Source organism: Prionailurus bengalensis, chromosome A2 (assembly GCF_016509475.1).
Source record: "Prionailurus bengalensis isolate Pbe53 chromosome A2, Fcat_Pben_1.1_paternal_pri, whole genome shotgun sequence".
Taxonomy (NCBI): domain Eukaryota; kingdom Metazoa; phylum Chordata; class Mammalia; order Carnivora; family Felidae; genus Prionailurus; species Prionailurus bengalensis.
Genome location: NC_057348.1, coordinates 127,399,914 through 127,420,718, shown reverse-complemented (window position 1 = coordinate 127,420,718; position 20,805 = coordinate 127,399,914). Strand labels below are relative to the sequence as shown.

Genomic DNA, 20,805 nt, shown 5'->3' with positions numbered 1-20,805 from the left:
CTATTGAAACGTTAACAGTAACTGATGATATTCTATTTCAGTCTTTTTTTCTGAATGCTGCTGTCGTTGTTTTTACTAATCCCATTCTTTTAATATAGTCATGCCTGGAGAATGACAGCCCAACAGCTCATAGTCAGGAAATAAGTCATCAGAAAATAGGAGCGAGCAAGTGAGGGTCAAAATGAGGTATAAACATGTTTCTGAAGCCAGAAAAACACAGTAAATTAACACTTCTCAGTCAACTTCTTTCACACCCAAAACTGTCCATAGACTTTCCCAACACATCAAGAACAACAAAAGTCAGTGTTTTTGCATCTTTCTGTTTCTGCAAAACTCTAAGGTAACAGTTCTTGTTCATACTTCTACAGATACATCATTGATTTAGCTCCCTTCTCACTGGGAAAATTGGTGAAGTAGAAAAACAGCTGGGCTTTTGATTTGAAAGAAGAGGTACAACCATTATCCAAAAAGCAAGACTTACTTTATGAAGTTTTAGCCACACTTGTAAAAGGTCAGTTGTTCTGTCCAGTTCCCCATTTGTAAAATGGGCATAATAGCACCTACTCTGGTCATTGTAAGCACAAATGAGAAAACCTGGTGTGGAGAAGGAAGCTCTGGGTGATACTTCTCTATGCAAGAATTGAGGGAACCTTATCTCTCTACTGCTGTCTAAGCAAACAATAGCTTTGCCAGCTACTGAATCCAACCAAAATTCATACTGTCTCTAGGAGAGCTGACAAAAGCCCATAAATATTCTACTTTAGGAGAGGTGATGGCTCTTTGTATACCTTTTCTTTATTTCAGGGCATAAATGTGTATGGTGATCTTATTCTTTTAAGCTAATAATTTTGAATCAATAGTAGTATCCACTATTTATTGTTTTGTAACATAATCACCTCTAATACATGTGTTAGGGTTCAGTGAGCTCAGATTTACGTGGACTGGATTTTCTTAAGGGAAATTTCTGCGTATTGCCTCAAACAAATATGTCCTATAGATGGCAGGCCAAGATCTCCTCTCACAGGCAAGCAATGTTTGGTCAGAAAGATTAACTGTACCTGGAAACAGCATCTGAGGCTCACTTTTGAAAATCTGATTATGAAACAGCACATTTCTCTGTTGTTCCAAGAACAGAAAATTTGGAGCATACTTTAGAGAAAATATATAGGTATTACTGTGGAAAGCTGAACAGCCTTTCTCAGTGCCGAAGATGCAAAGGGAGCATGAAAAACCTGGTTGAGGCAGGTCCCAAAAGGAGGCTGAAACCCCACATAAAGCTTTTTGCATTACAATTCCTTCAACAAACCTAAATCAGCAATATTAAATAGATGCTCTGCTTCCATAAGGAATTGCCACAGGAATCCATACTCCAACTCTGGAATTCATCCAGGCCCCTCTCACTGGGCTGCCTCACAACACTGGTTTCTTCAGCACAGATGGTCCACCAGCCGAAGTCCCAATGCCCAATTTTGCTTCATGCTTCAGCTATGTTTTCCTGATTAACCCAATTGTTTCTCACAGCACAACATTCTGTCTTTGACACCAACACTCTCCAACAACTAGACTGTTACTATTTACAAGAACTCAGACTATGGACAGAATGGAATCCTACCTCAGATCTTGAAGGGGTAAGAGGCCAGACCTATTCCTCACCAGCAGCTCCTCCCCAGAGGAGGGTGATGGGATATTTCTCAGAGGCAAGAGAGATAAATCATTGAGCAAAACATCTAAGTAATTGGAAGTGGTCTGAAGGGGGAGAAGTAGCCTCTGGATGTATATCTGTTCATTCATTTAATGAACAAATATTACTGAGTCATGTGCTAGGCAGAGTTCTATAAGCTGAGGATAAAGGGAAGAGCAAGACAATGTCTCTATTCTCCTGGAGCTAAAGTACTAGCTGGGAGAGACAGACGTCAAACGAATGAAAAATAAAAACATACATAGATGCATAACTAAAACACTGATGGTGCAATAAACAAAGGCTAAGGGACTGGAGGCACCTCTTTATTTATTTTTTTTTTGTTGTTGTTGTTTAGCTTTTATTTCATGATCATAAACTTCACTCTGCAATCCAGCTAAACTTGGAGGGGAGTAAGGAGGACACAGGACCCGTGGAACTGAGGCAGGAACACAGGGACTCTAGATTTCGAGCAGATGGGGGCAGAAGGGCGCTCTCCCGAGCTGCAGAAGGAATGGTCTGGTAGTTAAGATAAAACACGAGTCAAATTTATTAGATTTGTCCACAGTCAGCAATGGTGATTTTCTTGCTGGTCTTGCCGTTCCGGGACCCAATGCGCTCCATGGCTTCCACGATGTTCATGCCTTCCTTCACCATGCCAAACACCACGTGTTTGCCATCCAACCACTCGGTCTTGGCGGTGCAGATGAAAAACTGGGAACCGTTCGTGTTGGGTCCGGCGTTCGCCATGGACAGGATGCCAGGACCTGTGTGCTTCAGGATGAAATTCTCGTCGTCAAACTTCTCCCCGTAGATAGACTTGCCTCCAGTGCCATTATGGCGTGTGAAGTCACCACCCTGGCACATAAATCCCGGGATAATCCTGTGAAAGCAGGAACCTTTGTAACCAAATCCTTTCTCCCCAGTGCTGAGAGCACGAAAGTTCTCTGCTGTCTTGGGAACTTTGTCTGCAAACAGCTCGAAGGAGACGCGGCCCAAGGGCTCGCCGTCCACGGCGATGTCAAAGAACACGGTGGGGTTGACCATGGCTAAGAGGTGCGGGCAATTCCGGGGCGGCGGCGTCTGCAAGGCCTGGAGGCACCTCTTTAGATTGGGCCATCAGAAAAGGCTTCTCTTACAACATGATACTTGAGCTTAATCTACATGAAGAAAAAAGGAGTCATGAGAGGAAATAGGGTAAGAGGATTCTAGGCAAAGGAAATGGCATGTGTAAAAATCCTGAGCTGTACATAAACTGGGTTAGGTTAAAGAACAGGAAGGTGTTCAGTGCGCCTACAAAACAGCAAATGAAAGTAGTAAATGATGGCAGAGATTAGTGGGACCAGAATATATAGAACTGTGTAAAAGCATGATAAAGTGTTTGGATTTTATGCTAACAGCAATGGAAAGCAATTAGAGGGTTTTATGTAGGATAATGCCTGGTGTGATTAATGTTTTAAGATCTCGCTGGCTATGAAATGCAGTATATATTACAGGGTTCAAAAGTGGTAGCAGAAATAGCAGTAATGAGACTCATGTCTAGAAGAGACACAATATTGGCTTGAATTAGGGTTTGCAGTGGTAGCAAAGGGGCTACATAAAGTGAGTTACAGTGTATTTTGAAGGCAGCACTGAGACACTGGCTGATGCACTGGATGTCATTTACAGACTGAAGTGGCATTTACTGACATGAGAGGCAGAAGAAGAACTAGTCTGAGGGAGGAAATCCAGGATTCTTATTGGGATATGCTACTTTGAGATGCCTCTAGATACAGAAGGAGAGGCATCCTTAGTCAGTCCAGACTGCTGTAATAAAGTACCAAAGATGAGCTGGCTTACAAGCAACACATACTTATTTCTCACAGTTATGAAGATTAGAAGTCCAAAATCAGGGTGCTAGCATGGTTGAGTTCTGGTAAGAACTCTTTGCTGGGCTGAAGACTGACAATTTCTTGGATCCTCAAAAGGCAGAAAGCAGTTGAGAGAACTCTCTGAGGTCCCTTTCATAAGGAAGGACATTAATTCCATTCATGAGGACTCCACCCTCATGAGCTAGGCATCTCCCAAAGGCCTCACTTACCATCACACTGCAGGTTAGAATTTCAACATTTGAATTTGAGGGAGATGCAAACATTTAGTCCATTGAAAATGGACCACCATGTGTAGATGGGAGAGCAAAAGAGGAGCCAGCAAAGGAGCCTGAGATGAAAACTCATGGAAGCCAAGAGAAGAAAATGTTTAAGGAAGGAGAGTTCAACTCTACCAACTGCTGCCAAGATGTGTGAGGTGAAGACAGAGAAGTGACCAGGGTCAGACTGGGATGGGGCAAATATGGTGCCCACCTGGCACTGGCAGACCTTGACAACAGGTGCCTCCTTAAAGCTTGCACCTTAGACGCCACAACTGCCTCACCCTGGTTCCAGCTCTGTCTGGAATTGACCGTTGAATTTGGCAACAGGGACGTTATTAATGAGCTCGATGAAAAATGTATCAGTGGAGGGGAAGGGACAGAGCCTGAGCAGTCAGTGATGGAAAGGCCAGCAATGAGGAAGACAAAACAGTAAGGGTTGATAATGACACTGGCACTGAGCTGTTTCTGGGAAGAGAACAGAGAAATGGAGCACAAGCTGGAGGAAGATGTTAGGTGAGGGCAGTGGCTTAATGATAGTAAACCTGGAGCATTTTCTTATGCTGATGGGGATGATCCATGGGTGATAAAATTAATGGAAAATAGGACATTGCAATCCCAGAGCATGGAGAAAAAAAATGTCTCTACTCCAGAGGGAAAAGAGGGAGAGGAGAGAATTACAGCCAGAGGACCACATTGGAAAGAAGCCTGGGTTTCCCCAGATAAGCAGCCACTCAAAACTCCATGTTGCAGATGCGTAACTCAGGCTGCAGAAGAGATATTCTGCTCCCAGACTGTGCTCTAAAAGCCTTATCCCTTACAACCCTAGCAACATCTCAGCCTGTGCTACATTGAAATGAAAAGCATTGCTCATTCTGGTGGGTACAGCCCCATCTATAGGGGCACAGGGCAATGGTAGAGAGGGTGGCCATTATCGCTAGCAGGAGAGGAGAACACATTTATGGCAATGACAGTGGCTCACCTTCAGAGCACAGAGGTGCTCATCAAAACATCTGCGGCACTGATGTCATCTGCCCATGGTAAGGGAGAGAAGGAAGAAGAAGAGGAGAGGGAAGAGAGCAAGAAAGAGAAGACTCAGCCCTCCTGTTGCCACAACTACCTGTTTTGTTGTTGTTCTGTTTTGTTTTGTTTCGGCTGCAATTTATATAGTATGTGCTCAGCACGTTATTTTCTATGCTGAGAAGTTTTATGACCATCAAGGCACTGGGCTAGGTGCTTTATATCATCTCTAATCCACATAGCAGTCCTGAAAGTTGTGTGTTATTTTCCCATGTTTATAGGTCAGGAAAGTGAGGCTCAAAGAGGACAAATGATTGCCCATGGTCACTGTTGAGTCCAAGGCCTGTGGGTGCTGCAGACAGAGAGCCAAGGGGCTGGAACATGGCACTTGGTGATGATCTCTGTCAGCCCTGGATGAGCCCAGGATGGAGAATGGGAACAGCACCCAGGACTCTGTCCAGACGGAGAGAAACATGGGGACAGCAGGAGGTGGGGCATTTTCCTGGTGAGCAGAGATCATGAGGAATCCTTTTTCATGTCCCTACAGTTACTTTGACCGTGATGCCTGCCCCTTTAGGTTGGTGGGGAGGGAAGTACTGCTCCATAACTGCATAATTCTGCAGCTAACTACACATGGTGTAATTTCCCACTCTACTCTCAAGTTGCGGCAGCTAGAAAGAAAAAAGAAAACAGGCTTATCTCCACGTGTACAATTAAATCTCTATAGAGAGCAGTGTTAGTCCTACTCAAAGACATCGGTGTTCCCCTCATTGTATGAAAGAATTATGAAAGCGTGCCTTACTGAGTTATGTCCTGAAATCTTTGAAGGAAACTTAAGTCTCTCTGGACTTGCCTAACTCTCTTGAAGTCTGTAAAACCGGAAGGGAAGATAAGGTTGCATAAGCTTCAATTAAAGTTTCCTTTCAAATATCCACAACTTTACACACATAAAGAGTAAGCTCTCGTTAATACTTGCTGGCACATAAACACTGATAATGTTTTAAAATGTATATTCCACAGAAGAAACACATTTTCATACTTAAAAGGGCTTATATTTTCATATTTGGAAAGTTGGAAGATGGGTTCTCTGGCTTCTGACTGATTCCTTTCTTTATCAAACTCTGTGAGGCATCAGTTTTTCACCACTGATGTCCCTTCCCCTCCACCAGGTACTCAAAACAGTATTGACTCAAAATGGATCACAGGCCTAAATGTAAAAGCTAAAACTATACATTTTCTAGAAGAAAACCTAGAAGAAATGTGCCATGACTGTGGGTTGAGCAAGAGTTCTTAGAAACAAGAGCAAAAACATGATAAAAGAGAAAACTTTTAACAGGACTTAATCAAAAGTAAAGTCTTTTGCCTTTTAAAAGACATCATTAAGAAAATGAAAGGACAAGCCACAGACTAGGAGAAAGGATGTGCAAATCATATATTGTAGAAAGGACTTATACACAGAATATACATAAAGAATTATTTCAACTAAATAATATGAACACACAACCCAATTTTAAAATGGGCAGAGGGGCACCTAGGAGGCTCAGTCAGTTGAGCATCCAACTTCGACTCAGGTCATGATTTTGCAGTTTGAGTTTGAGCCCCACATCGGGCTCGCTGCTGTCAGCCTGTCAGCACAGAGACCACTTTGGATCCTCTGTCCTCCTCTCTCTGTCCCTCCCTGGCTTTCACTCTCCCAGAAATAAATACATATTTTCAAAAAAATTTTTTTAAATAAATAAAAATAAAATAGGCAGAATATTTGAATATATATTTCATCAATAAGACATGTGAGCGGTTAATAATTATAAGAAAACTTGCCCAACATCATTACTGATGAGTGACATGAAAATGAAATTAAAAGGAGACACCAGTGTGCACCCACCTGAATGGCTATAATCAAAACAACAGACAGCACTAAGTGTTGGTGAGGATGTAGAGAAACTGGAGTTCTCATACATTGCTGGCAGGAATGTAAAATGGCACAGTTACTTTGGAAAACAGTTGGGCAGTTCCTTTAAAAAGTGAAACAGGGGCACCTGAGTGGCTCAGTTGGTTGAGTCCAACTTTGGCTCAGATCATGACCTCATGGTTTGTGAGTTGAAGCCCCACATTGGGCTCTGTGCTAACAGCTCAGAGACTGAAGCCTGCTTGAGATTCTGTGTGTGTCTCTCTCTGCCCCTCCCACACTCACATTCTCTCTCTCTCTCTCTCTCTCTCTCTCTCTCTCAAAAATGAATAAACATCAACAAAAAAAAGAAATTTACCCAAGGGATATGATGGCATATGTCTATGTACAGGCATGTACCCAAATGTTTATAGCCACATTATTCAGATAGCCAAAAAGTAGAAACAAGTCAAATTTCCATCAGCTTGTGAATGTATAAATAAAAGGTGTTATCTCCATATAATACTATTCAGCAATAAAAAGGGCCAAACTACTATGGATGCTAAAACATGGGTGAATCTCAAAAACATGCTAAGTGAAAAAAGAAAAATGCAAAAAAATGCATGATTCAATTCAGATTTATATTCTTCAAAAAGTATGATTCCATTTAAAGGAAATGTCCAGAAATGGAACATGTATATAGGTGGAAAGCAGCTTGTTGGTTGTCTGGGACAGGGTGGGAGTAGGGATTAACTGAAAATGGGCACAAAGGAACTTTGGCAGATGACGAAATTGCTCTAAAACTGAAAAGTAATGATTGCAACAACTTTATAAATTAACTACAAGTTATGACACTTTAGGGGTGAATTTTATCGTACATAGTTATACCTTACTAAAGTTGTTTGAAAAAACGAAAAAATTTAAAAAGAAAGAGCCAGGGGCACCTGGGTGGCTCAGTCGGTTAAGCATCCAACTTCAGCTAGCTCATGATCTTGCAGTCTATGAGTTTGAGCCCCATGTCAGGCTCTGTGTTGACAGTTCAGAGCCTGGAACCTGCTTCAGATTCTGTGTCTCCCTCTCTCTCTGCCCCTACCCTGCTCATGCTCACTCACTCTCTCTCTATCTCAAAAATGTATACTAAAAAAATAAATAAATAATAAAAGAAAAGAGCTATTAGGTACTTGACGGTCAGCGAAATAGATCTATGGCTTTCACAAAAAGAATTATTTAATTCCCCCATGAGAAATATTTTGAGACACTTGTTAAATTGGGCAAAAAGCTTACAGTCATTTAATACCACATAGTGGCGGATATATCAGGCAGGATGTGCTATGTTATACAACAGTATCTAACATACTTAGAATAATGTTATTCTAAGTAACCTCTTAGAATCTGTGGTTGAAAACAGAGGTTAGCAAACTTTTTCTGCAAAGGGCCAAATAGTAAATATTTTCAACTTTGTTGGCCACATAGTTTCCGTCTCACCTACTCAATTCTGCCTAGACAATATATAACAAATGGAAATGGCTATGTTCTGATAAAACTTTACAGAAACAGGCAGTGGGCCAGGTGTGGCCAGTAGGACATGGTTTTCCAACTTCCGACGTAATTACCACTGATTTACTTATAACTCATACTTTATTGCGAGTCAACCTGGAGGCTTTGCTCCACGTCATCTTCACTGAGACCCAACGTGATGAAGAAGTGACCACGCGGATCATTAAAATTTACCGAGGCAGAGTCCAGAGAATGTGACAAATTTCTCACTGGCCCTTAAGGTTCCACTCACATTTTATTGCCCAAAACAAATCTCATGACTATGCCTAATTTCAAAGGGGGTGGGCAGTGCAAGCCACCACATGTCTAGAAGCCACCACATGAGCTAGAAGTCACAAATGAACAATACTTAATTACTACAACAGAGAGAATGGAGGAAAATGTGAACTCTCATCCACTGCTGAGAAAGTAAGTCAGAAAACCACTTGGAATAATTTAGCATATTTAGCAAAGTTAAATATGCTCTACAAACCAAAATTTCTACTCTTAGGTGGGTGCCCCACAGAATCTCCCACAAAAGTCCACTAAAAATATACATACAAAGATGTCCGCTACAACATAGTTTATAATGGAAAAAACTGAATGTACCTTCAATGTCTATTAATAGCAGAATAGATAAAATTATGGTGTTTTTAATAAAATGATATCATACATAGCAGTCCAAGTGAATAATATATGGATCAATGAAAACAAATTACTTTGTCAGGATGCATATATCTAAAGAAAGTAATTTTGAGTCAAAAGGGAAAGTTGCAAAGGAGTCCATACACAATGATTCTGTTTATTTCAATTAATAAAAATACATTGCTTGTGGAGACATAATATAAAGAAATGGGTACACATTAACTTTAAGACAATGCTTATCCCTGAGGACATGTGGAGGTTAAGGGACTTTCTATCTACAATGTAGTATTTCATGAAAAGTATCTGAAGTTATGTCAAAATATTAATACGTATTAAATCTGGATAGTGAAAAATGTGGGTTTCTGTTATATTTTTTATTCTTATTTAGATGCTTCAAATACCTTTTAAATTATAAAAAAAAAATAATTGCTGCAGCTAGTGTATGATTGTCAGCAGAGAGAAGTGTCACGGTGATATTAAATGACACAAAAGAGCTGGCTGAGCTAAGAGCAAGACAATGAGTTGCCCTCACAAGCTACAAAAAAAATGAGCCATGAAAGAGAACAAACGAACCTCACTGGCTGAGCAGGCTGAAAGCAAAAAATGTCAGGACTCAACTCTCTGAGTTAGGGAAAGTTAATAGTGAATAAAACCCTCAAAATATAAAGTCCATCTCTTCATGACTTTGAATAATACTTTGTGGTCATTTAAGAGATTCTTGTTAGGACTTTTACAATATAACAATTATTGTGTCTTCCACATTGTGCAAGTGTTCTATGATAACGGAAATCAAACAGAAGGGACAGAGGAAGGAAGAAATAAAGAGAGAGAATGAGAGAAACATGGAATGGAGGGGGGTTGTGTGTGCTGGAAGTTGGGTAACTGAGCTCCCGTCCTTTAGCTCTGTCACTACATTGGTCTTGAGCAAGTAACTTCAGCTCTGTGAGTCTCAGTTTCTTCCTCCTTAATAAGAGGACAATGACCTAGATTCCAACTTTATATTCTATGATCCTTGAAATATCCATTCAGGTTCACATTTGGAAAAAAGGTATTCCCTGAGATAAAAAACCCTCATCCTCTGTCTGATCCAGTGAACAAAGTGCTAGAATAAAAAGTTAGGGTCACAATTCAGCACGAAGGTCAAAGCCACACATCATTCATCAAGGCAGTTGCTATGCAAGCGTCGGTGGGGTAGGAAGTGAGCTAAAGTAGCCTAGGGAAACTGCTGGGTTTCAGACTTCCATTTATGATGAGCAGGATCCAACAGCCACACCCTCAGTTAGGAAAGCCTAAAGACAACAGTAAGGAGAAGTAAAGGTTTATGCCCACCTCCAATTTTTCAGGATCTCAGAGCAACATAAGAAACCTGAGGAAACTTTGGTGCATTCAAATCTTCAAAACTTGCCCCAAAGTTGGTGTGAAAGGTTTAGATTATATGATGTAGAACAAAGTCTGATGAGAGTGGTTTCTACCACTACACTAATACCAAGAAAGAAATACAGACAGATGAGAAGGAAGGAAGGAAGGAAGGAAGGAAGGAAGGAAGGAAGGAAGGAAGGAAGGAAAGAAAGAAAGGGAGGAAGAAGAAGGAGGAAGGAAGGAAGGGGAAGAAGGAATAAGGAAATAGAAAGAAAGAAAGAAAGAAAGAAAGAAAGAAAGAAAGAAAGAAAGAAAGAAGAAGATGAAGAAAGAAAGAAAGAAAGAAAGAAAGAAAGAAAGAAAGAAAGAAAGAAAGAAAGAAAAAAGAAAGAGGGGGGAGGGAGAGAGAGAGAGAAAAGAAAAGAGAGCCACAGTTGTTCTCTTCCCATGACCCATTCTTCTCATCACCCACCCCTGCAGCATGTCAGCCCTTCCCCATAGAAGCCATAACAATGTCTAACATTTCTGTCTAGACTGAGTTCTTTGCTTTTCAAGTGAGATTGGACCACATCAAGCCATTTTTCCCTACAGTGATTGACAAGAAATCATCAAGGAAATATAATTTGGAGGGCTGAAGGTAGCACATGGAACTTGTGATCTGGAGAAGCTCCCTTGAGAAGTAGAATTCAGGATTATAAATAGACACTTTCAGGTGAAAGTTTTCCAAACAATCCAACCATTTCTACATTTGATATGATGTCATTACAAACCAAGATCTTTCCATTAAAGTGTCAAGACTCAGATTTATACAACAGACATAAAAATAAAAGCTAAACACTGAGACAAAGAATGTTAATGGAAGTTATATACATACATTAAGGGGAAAATGCACCTCTGAATGTTGTTTATGTAGAAGGCTATTTGTAAGTTTCAGCTTGCATTTCCTCAGATGTTATTTCAAAGTGTTTCAATTACTGATGTGCTAGAAACATTTCTCACATTTTAATTATGCTGTGGAACACACTGATTCCAATCAACACATTGAGGACAGTTTTAAAGCCCACAAACAATAAATAATTCTCATTCATACAGAGTCCAGGCTTTATTCGTATAGATATTAACATGCATTTAGTACCTACTATGTGCTTTACTAAACACAGGTATTTATGAAACACAAGTATTTAGATACTACTCCCTCTCTGCTGCATGGATAATGAGGTTTCCCCTTTGTGTCCCCAAGCTGACATGAGAATGACATTTTCTATGTGGCAGAGAGAAGCAATAGGTCAGCACAGTGAGGCAAGCAGAGGCCAGATCACAAAGGATCTTGTGTGTCAGATCATACATAATCTTGAAAGCTATAAAAACTGGAAATTTTTCATTTCAGGAGGTACAGGAACAGATTTTCATTTGTAAAAGATCACTCTGGCCAAGGTGGAAAGAACAAGGTAAAAGTAGGGGCAACAAGATGGGTTCAGGGTCCATATAGTAACAAGGAGCTTGAGTGCAGGTACAGTTTGAATAGGTGCATTGACATAGTTTGGTAACCAAGTGAGTTAGAGGTAAAAGACTGAAGGCAAAGATAACTCATTGTTCCCTGGCTTTGGCCACCAGACAAGAAAGAGTACCACTGGCTGAAAGAGAGAAGAACCAGGTTTGCAAGGAGAGGAGAGTGACAGTTCATTTTGAACATGTTGAATCTGAGGTACCTGTGGTCAGTCACTGTGGAAATGTGTAGAGAACCCTAAGAAATCTGCCTAAAGCTCAGAAAAGATACATAGGGAATATTTGAGACCCCGGGTGTAGATGAGCCCTTGCAAGGAGAGTCTCTCATGGAGGAGATTGATACTAATCATACCCAACACTTTACATGTATTAACTGATGCTTTCACAGAAACCCAATGAGGTAGGCATTATCATTATCCCCCTTTTGTGGCTTGTGAGACTATGGCACAGATAATATAAGCAACTTGCCTGAGGTCACACGTAGCTAATCAGTACCAGTTGGGATATGAACCCAGACAGACTGTCTCCAGCCTCGGCTCTCAATCTCTAAGTGATGCAGTCTTCCTAAGACAGCATGGGCACGGATGGGCACAGAGGCACCGTGGACAGCAATGATGTAAGAGAAAGGAAAGGATCATTTGAAGAATATTGAAAATGCGAAGCTAAAAAAAAGGGATTGGGAAGGCCAAGGAAGAAATAGTTTTGAGAATTTGGAAGAGGTCAGGAAAGTCAAACACTGAAAATATCATTATCCTATCATTTGTAAACACACAGGAGAAGAAAAGAAAATTCTCCATTAAAAAAATAAATAAATAAAATTTGGAAGCAATCTAATAACAGCATTCAAACATTTATATTGAAATTATTTAATATTTCTGTCTCTTTATAATTTCTGTCCCCACTGACCACATAAACATGAGGCAGTCAGGCAATGGGTATGAATTTCAAAGTACAAATATATGTTGTTTACAACAAAGTTTCCTCTGTTCCTCTCCTGGAGTTCAGTCTTGCCTATTGCTAGGTAAGGGCCACTGAAAACCAAAATGATTCATCCTGCTGCGACATCATGCCCAAAGGAGACAGTGAGATTAGTGAGGGCACCTCCCAGCAAGGGTATTAAACCCAATTTGTCCAGCATTAACTCCCTACTGCCACTGCCAAAGAAATGAAAAGAGGAAGCAGAGAAAAGGCAGCTTTGCAATCCATCCTTGAAAGAGCCACAATCAGATCAAAAACAAAAATCCTTAAAGCCTGTAGATATGCTCATTAAAGCTGTTGATGTGTCAACAAACCTTGACATATCATGCATATTACAAGAGTCTGAAAATAACTCCGGATCCTGAAATCTAATCTCTCATCCCCAAAGAAAACAGTAAAGCCAAACTTTAGAAAGCCTAGCCTTTTCTCATTTTCAGTTGGGGAAATACACTAAAATATACGGCTCTAAAAAGTTAGAAGGTTGGGATCTCCTTAGCTCCATTCTCTCCTTCAGTGGCAATATATCTCCCTCTTGTGGATTTCGGGGATATTTCCACCCAGGAGAGTCCCTTCCAACTTACACCTCTGACTTAATCACTAGGTTGTATTGCATAACTATAATCATAAATAAAAAATGAGGTATCTATTGTACCCTCCTCCTAACTTGAAATACTAGATGGAATACACACCCTAGCAACTCACATTCATTCCTCTTCTGGAAATGAAGTCGCTGTTAAGAAAACTGTGATAATGTATCAAATATTTATTGAGCTATTATGAAAAGCATGGACACAGGGCACTTGAAAATGCAGAGCTTGCTTCAGCAAAAATTTACAACCTAAAACAGAAGACTGAACATCCTGCTGAAAACTATGTGTCAGTTGCTTTGATGGTAAAAATAGGCTTGGACTAAAACAGCTGCCCAGGTGGAAACCCCCACCTGTGCCAAGCAATGCCAAACACTTAGATTCTAAAAGGCGGGAGTCCAGGGTGAAGTATGGTGGAGTCCTGTGACTATGAAACTGATATTTTCCCTTATATATATATAAAAAGTAAGTCAATATAGGAATTAAATTTCATCATTCTGTACAGAGATAATGCTACCAGACAGAAATACTATTGAATTCTTGTACTGCTACCTTAATTTTTTTCAATATCTAGACCTCCTTTTTCTTTATTTTCTCCCTTTTCAGAAAGTATCATTCCCTTCCAAGAGTAACCCTTTTACAATTTTCTTAGCTTCACTCTCCTTTGCTACGTTTCCTCTGCCTACAATTTTGCTCAGGTCTCTTGCATCCCCTCCACTGATACTTCTTTGAACTACAAAGCCCACTAGAATTATTCCCATTCAAATTAGGCTCTACTTTGTTTCATTCATTCACTAAGGAATCCCCGGCAACAAAAACAGTGCCCAGTCCAGAGCAGTTATCAATAAATTTTTTCCTTATTAGTTATTGTCTATGAATGTCTTCATTGAAATATAACCATCCCATAAAACTCACCCTTTTAAAGGGTACAGTGGGTTGTTAATATAGTGGGTTGTTAATATATCCACAAAGTTGAATGATAGTGGTACAGTCATTGATGAGGGACCATAAGGCAAGCTGATAGCCAAGCACAAACTAGTGTGCGCGCGCCGCGCACACACACACACACACACGCTCAATTGGGATATGTGTGCCATTCCTCAGGCACTCCTGTATGCCCAAGAACAAAGAAAAGAAAAGAAAAGAAAAGAAAAGAAAAGAAAAGAAAAGAAAAGAAAAGAAAAGAAAAGAAAAGAAAAGAAAAGAAAAGGCTAATTGACAGAGATCACAGTCATGGAGGACATGAGTCTCCATCAGTTTACAAATATCTGAGTAAATTACAAGAAAAAGACAATCTTATCAAAAACCTTATCTCCAGAAACCTATAGACTCAGTTTCCTGGAGCCCCTAGTATACCCTCCCCTCCATAGTGATGTGGGGAACAAAGGCAAGAAGGAAATGGCAGGTAAAATTTAATGTCCTTATAACCTGCAGCCCATAGACAAATACTTGAGGAAAATACAGAGTATAATGTTTGTCCAGGAACCCCCTACCATTCTAATGTTAATGACTTACTAGAGAAAAATAACCTTAGCTCGACAATAGCCAAGGACTCAGGTATCTTAGGAGTCCTCTTTAGCATACTTAAGTCCTTCTAGAGGCCTCCCTGTTGACTCTACCCCCCCAACTCCATAGTATAAAACCAGTCATTCTTCACAACTGCAGCACAGCTCTTTCTGCCCTCAAATTCCCCATCAAGAGTTCTCTTTTCTTCACATCCTCACCAGAACTTTTAAACTATTTTTTTAATAATACATCTTCTAAAACATATGAGGTGATATCTTATGGCTTTGATTTGCATTCTTTGATGACTAGAGATGTTAAGCATCTTTTCATGTGTCTCTTGGCCATTTGAATGGTCATGTGTCTTCTTTGGAAAAACACCTATTCAGGTCCTTTGTCTATTTTTTAATTGGGTCGTTTTTGTTTGGTTGGTTGACTTTTGCTATTAAGTTCTATGAGTTCCTTGTACATTTTGCATTTTAACTTCTTTCTGTATATGTAATTTGCAAATATTTTTCTTCCATCCTATAGGTTGCTTTTCATTCTGTTGATGGTTGCCTTTGCTATGAAGAAGCTTTTTAGTTTGATGTAGTCCCACTTGTTTATTTTTGCTTTTGTTCCTTTGCTTTTGATGTCAAATCCAAAAACTCATTGCCAAGACTGATGTCAAGGACCTTATGCTTTCTTCTAGGGGTTTCACAGTTTTTAAGTCTTACATTCAAGTCTTTAATCCATTTTGAGTTTATTTTTGTGTATGGTATAAAACAGGGATTCAGTTTCATTCTTTTGCAGGTGAATATCCAATTTTACCAATACCATTGTGTGAATAGAATATTCTTCCCCCATTTTATATTTTTGGCTTTGTTGTCAAAATTAATTGACCATATATATGTAGGGTTTATTTCTGGGCTCTCTATTCTATTCCATTGATTTATGTGTCTGTTTTTAATGCCAGTACCATACTGTTTTGATTACTATAGCTTTGTAATCTAGTTTGAAAAGAGGAAGTGTGATGCCCCTACCTTTATTCTTCTTTCTCAAGATTGCTTTAACTATTCAGGCTTTTCTGTACTTCTGTACAAATTTTAGGATTGTTTTTCTCCATGAAAAATGCCACTGGAATTTTGACAGAGATTGCATTGAATCTGTAGATTGCTTTGGGTAGTATGGACATTTCAACAATATTAATTCTAAATCAAAATTAGACCTTGTATAAAAAAGGAAAAGTGGAGTCAAGGGTGAACTATAAGGTAATAAGTTTGTGTTATTCTAAGCCACTAAATTTGTGGTAATTTGTTACAGAGGCAATAGGAAACTAATATAATCACCTTTCATTATTTAACCGGACTTCTAATGTGGATGGTCTTCCTGGCAATAATGTAGTGCTCAATTTCCAGTGATGGATGAGAAGCAGTTTAGAATTTGAAAACAAATAACAAATAAAGTAATAAAGAATGTTGATATTATTTTATTTTAAACTGTACTCTAAGTATTTACATAATATGATGGTTAATTTTATGTGTCAACTCGACCTGGCCACAGGGTGCCTAGATTAAATATTATTCTTGGGTGTAGCTGTGAGGATGTTTCCAGATGAGATTACCATTTGTGTCAGTGGTGGACCCAGTAGATTGCCCTTCTCAATACGGGTGGGCATTATCCAATGTGTTGAGGGCCTGAATAGAGCAAAAAGCAGCAGACTGGAATTACACTACTGGCTTTCCTGCAGGTCCAGTTACAGAGGAGAGACTCTGTAGTGGGACTTCTCAGCTTGTATAACTGCATGCACCAATTTCTCATAGCAAATAAATTAGCACACACACACACACACACACACACACACACACACACACAGGTTCTGTTGCCCCTAAGAACCCTAATACACGTAGCTTTAGGAAAAACTAGATAACCTCAATGATAACCTTCCCATCATTCTATGATAACTCTTCTATCTCATTCAACTAAGTACCTTTTGGCTGAACCCACAATATACTCTACTTCATTAGTAAATCCTACAGATTTTGTGATGTTAAACTTCATTCATTTAAGCATATAAGAAAAACTATGTGAATTACCACAAAAGGCATATTTTAATTTCCTACAAAAGTCTAAAAACATGTGTGAGCTCAGGGATAATTTGAAAACAATTGAGATGTGTGAACCTGATTTCTATCAAATAAAACCATGACATAAATTTACTATCTAATAGAAACTATGTTATGCACTAAAATCAACTAACATTTTCATCTGAGAAATAAAATTCCACAAAACAACACATACCCATTCCAACATACAGTTTGCTATTGCTATGGTCAGAATGTTTGTGTTCCCCCCAAAATTCATGTATTGAATCCTAATGCCCAAGATGATATTAGGAAGTAGGGTTTTGAGCAGTTAGTAGGTCATGAGGGTGGAGCCCTCATGAATGAAATCAATGCTCTCTTTAAAAAGATCCCAGAGAACTCCCTTGCTGCTTCCACCATGTGAGGGGATGTCTAGAAAAAATAAAACTCTGATCTGGTTCTCCTCAGGAAAGACAAAGGAAGAAATGAGGTATTTCTAACCTCTACCTCACGACTCCAAAATAAAGGATTCTCTTAATGAACTGAAATGTAGTTCATTTTTAAATACAATAGAGTGGTGCTTCTCAAGCTATGAAGGTATAACTATTCAAGAATCTCATCCTGGAGGAGGGATGTACAAAAAAAGCACACAGTTTATTATCTTTCCGCGCATTAGCTTCTCTAGAATATGGGATTCCCAAAGGAATTTATACTATTTCCTGACAACCCCTAAGCATAAAATTAATAAAGAAGGTAAAAGAAAATTTGCTCTAGAGATTCAGAGCTGATTAACTTAAGCCATGCCCGTCCGTCACTCTCTGGAAGCCAATTAAGTAAAGTACTCAAATGCAACACTTTAACACCATAAATTAAAGTTGGCAAAAAGTTTAAATCCTATCATAAAATTAACCATTGTAAGTAAAGTAGTTGTGAAAATGTACCTTTAAAAATAAAGTATATTTATGTCCCAATTGCTAAGCAAAACAAAGGGAATTTTTATTGTGAAACAGCCAAAATGACCCCATCAATCTTTCCTAGCTTTCCATTGGGGAAAGAGGTTCTTTGCAGTATGAGGTATGTGAAATTAATCTTCTTCAACGGTATTATTCTGCAGGATCCTCTGAAAAAACTCATGTACAGTACAACTTTTAAAGTTAACTCAGGGCTACAATATGGCCAGAAACAGAAGGAAGGGGATTCATGGCCCTGATTTATTCTTTTCTCTCTGTAATTTATTTGTAGACAGTATCACCCCCAATCATATCTCCACACAATAAATAAAGAAATGGACAGACTGATAGATTAGATAAACTAGCCCTGTAATTCTGTCTTGTATGCATGCTCTCAATAGATATTGTGTTTTTGAACTCAATTGTCAAACACCTGGCTACTGAACCATGGCTTTTATGACATAATCAAGAGAAAAGTCATTATGATGAGGAAAAAGAGTCCCATATGCTAAACCTAAAAGGCCTTGAAAATTAGAAGCCCGGGTTAATTGATTATACTAGATGATTCTAATATTATATTTTACCCCAAACACTCACAAAACCCCACCCTTATTCCATGCTCTGGAACTATACAAGCACCAGATAAAACCATTCTTCCCCTATTTCCACATTATCCTTGACATGAAGAGGAAGGTTTCCAAACTTTACATGCTACAGATAAAACCAACCTTCATCCTTCACTACATTAACTCTCACCACCTATCTGCCTTGAGTCTGAGATAGACTTATCCCTTTATTCTTGATTCATTGATCACCTCAACAAGCCCAGACTCACCTCCTCTACATATGCCTTCATCCCTGGGCTCTTCTTACCAGATGGCTGTGTCTTTACCCTTTTATGAATTCATCTCCCACCTGTCCTCAAGTCCTGAAACACTTCCAATATGTCCTCTGAAACCCACCATTAAGTGTCAGCAGAATCTAGGCACCTAGGTGGCTCAGTCGGTTGAGCACCCAACTTTGGCTCAGGTCGTGATCTTGCAGTTCACAAGTTCAAGCCCCATGTCAGGCTCTGTGCTGACAGGTCAGAGCCTGGAGCCTGCTTCAAATTCTATGTCTCCCTCTCTCTCTGTCCCCTGCCCCTGCTCGTGCTGTCTGTCTCTCTCTCAAAAATAAACATTAAAAAAAAAGTGTCAGCAAAATCCCTTGTATTAATATGTCATCAGTTTGACTTGGTTTTCTCCCCAGGGTATGGCATGGCTTCATCTCATCAGACTATGTACCCGTTACCCCTCCTTGTTGCAATTACCTATAGACCTGGGTCCTTCTCTACTCCTTGAAGAGTTAATCTCTTAAGTCACTGTTCACTTCCAGCACCCTGCTTGTCATTATTCTGGGTAATTTCAATATCCACCTGATGATCCTTCCAATACATTTGAACTTACCTCCTCTAATAATCTTGTCTTCCTCCTAACCCAGCCACCTTCTCATTACCAAAAGAGCAACTCCCCCATAAGCTCAATATCAAGCATCCCACTCTCCCACCACCACCTCTTGTTCTCTAATATCCCAGTCCCAACCGGGGCCTATCACTTTTTCCCACATTCTATTCATATGTTTAATATCCTCTTTATGTAGTTTAAAATCCACAGACCATCATCTCTCTTTTGCATAGAACAGAACCTCAGCTCTTTTTTCCTCCTCTTGCCCCATGGTTCTAACTTGGCAAAACTCTAATCGCAGTTAAATCTGACACTCTACCTGCTCTGTCCTAACATCTATGAATCTAAATATAATGGAAGAAAAACATCTCGCTGGATCTTTAAATCATGATCACTAATCTCAGATATTTTGAGGGCTGCCTGGTGAATAAACCCTATTTCTCTACTCTGCTCAATTTTCTCATTCTCCTGAAGGACTTTTTCAAGCCTATTCCTTCACCTGAAAACTCCAGCACCTCCTCATCTTCACTCTCAGTTTTGCTTCCTGTATCTCTAAGGAAAGAAGAGTTCCAGAAACTACTGCTACCACCTCTACCTACCCCAGCTTCATGTATTCCACCTTACTTTTCCATTACCAGAGGTGAATTTTCCATGCTTTCATCTAGTCAACTCCTCTACTTGAGCACAGGAGACCATAATCTCTCAAGTAAATGCTTTTGCTCCAGAAATTCTCCCCTCTCTTTCCTGATTTTTTTCATCTCTACTAGCTCATTCTGTTAGGTATAAAATTACCAATTCACAAATACTTCTATTGTCAACTTCATCTCCATTTTGCTAAATCAAATCTCAATCTTCAAACTAAATGATATGTCTGCAATATCTGACTTAGTCAATTACTTAGTCAATATCTGACTGAGTCAATCCTCCGCCTTGAAAGACTTTATTCACTTGGTTTCCAGGACACTCTGGTTTCTCTCCTATCAATGGGATGCTCTTCAGTTTCCTTTGCTGGCTCCTCCTCCTCTTTATGACAACAACACTGGAGGGGACCTAGAGCTCCACCTCTGGATCTCTCCTCTATCTATATTTATTTTCTTAATGATCTATCAATCTATAAGCTTATAACTCCCAGATTTATATTTTCAGCCTGACTCTCCCATAAACTCTAGTTTCAATATCTAACTACAATAGGCATACTCTGCTTTAATAATGCTATGTAACATACCTCATATATATCAGGTCACTGAAGTGACTTATGATGATGCATTTCTTCCCGATTTATCTTCAGGAGTGCCAAGGTATCCCTGCTTCATCCTACAGAATCAGTTCTGGTCTATTCCACATATATTTTATTCCAAGAATAGCAGTTCCTCAAGGGTATGCTCTTTGTATGGCAGAGAGAGACATCTTCAAAGGAATTGCCACATTTTTATCATATCACCAATCACCTCAGCTCAATTGGCACACTGTTATTTCTACCAACAATTAACTGGAGAAAGAAAGTCACATGGCCAAGCCCAGCCTC

At 39.5% G+C, this 20,805-nt stretch overlaps 1 protein-coding gene across 1 annotated transcript; it reads right to left on the bottom strand.

The window, feature by feature from the left end:
- Window positions 1-2,025: 2,025 nt before the first annotated feature.
- Window positions 2,026-2,788, bottom strand: LOC122488110 (peptidyl-prolyl cis-trans isomerase A-like). The gene has a single exon (XM_043589277.1). It carries the CDS (start codon window positions 2,723-2,725, stop codon window positions 2,231-2,233), a length of 495 nt encoding a protein of 164 aa, XP_043445212.1. The 5' UTR covers window positions 2,726-2,788; the 3' UTR covers window positions 2,026-2,230.
- Between the last annotated feature and the right edge of the window lie 18,017 nt (window positions 2,789-20,805).

Coding starts and splice junctions, on each gene's coding strand:
- LOC122488110 (XM_043589277.1), bottom strand. CDS start 2,725: ATGGTCAACCCCACCGTGTTCTTTGACATCGCCGTGGACGGCGAGCCC.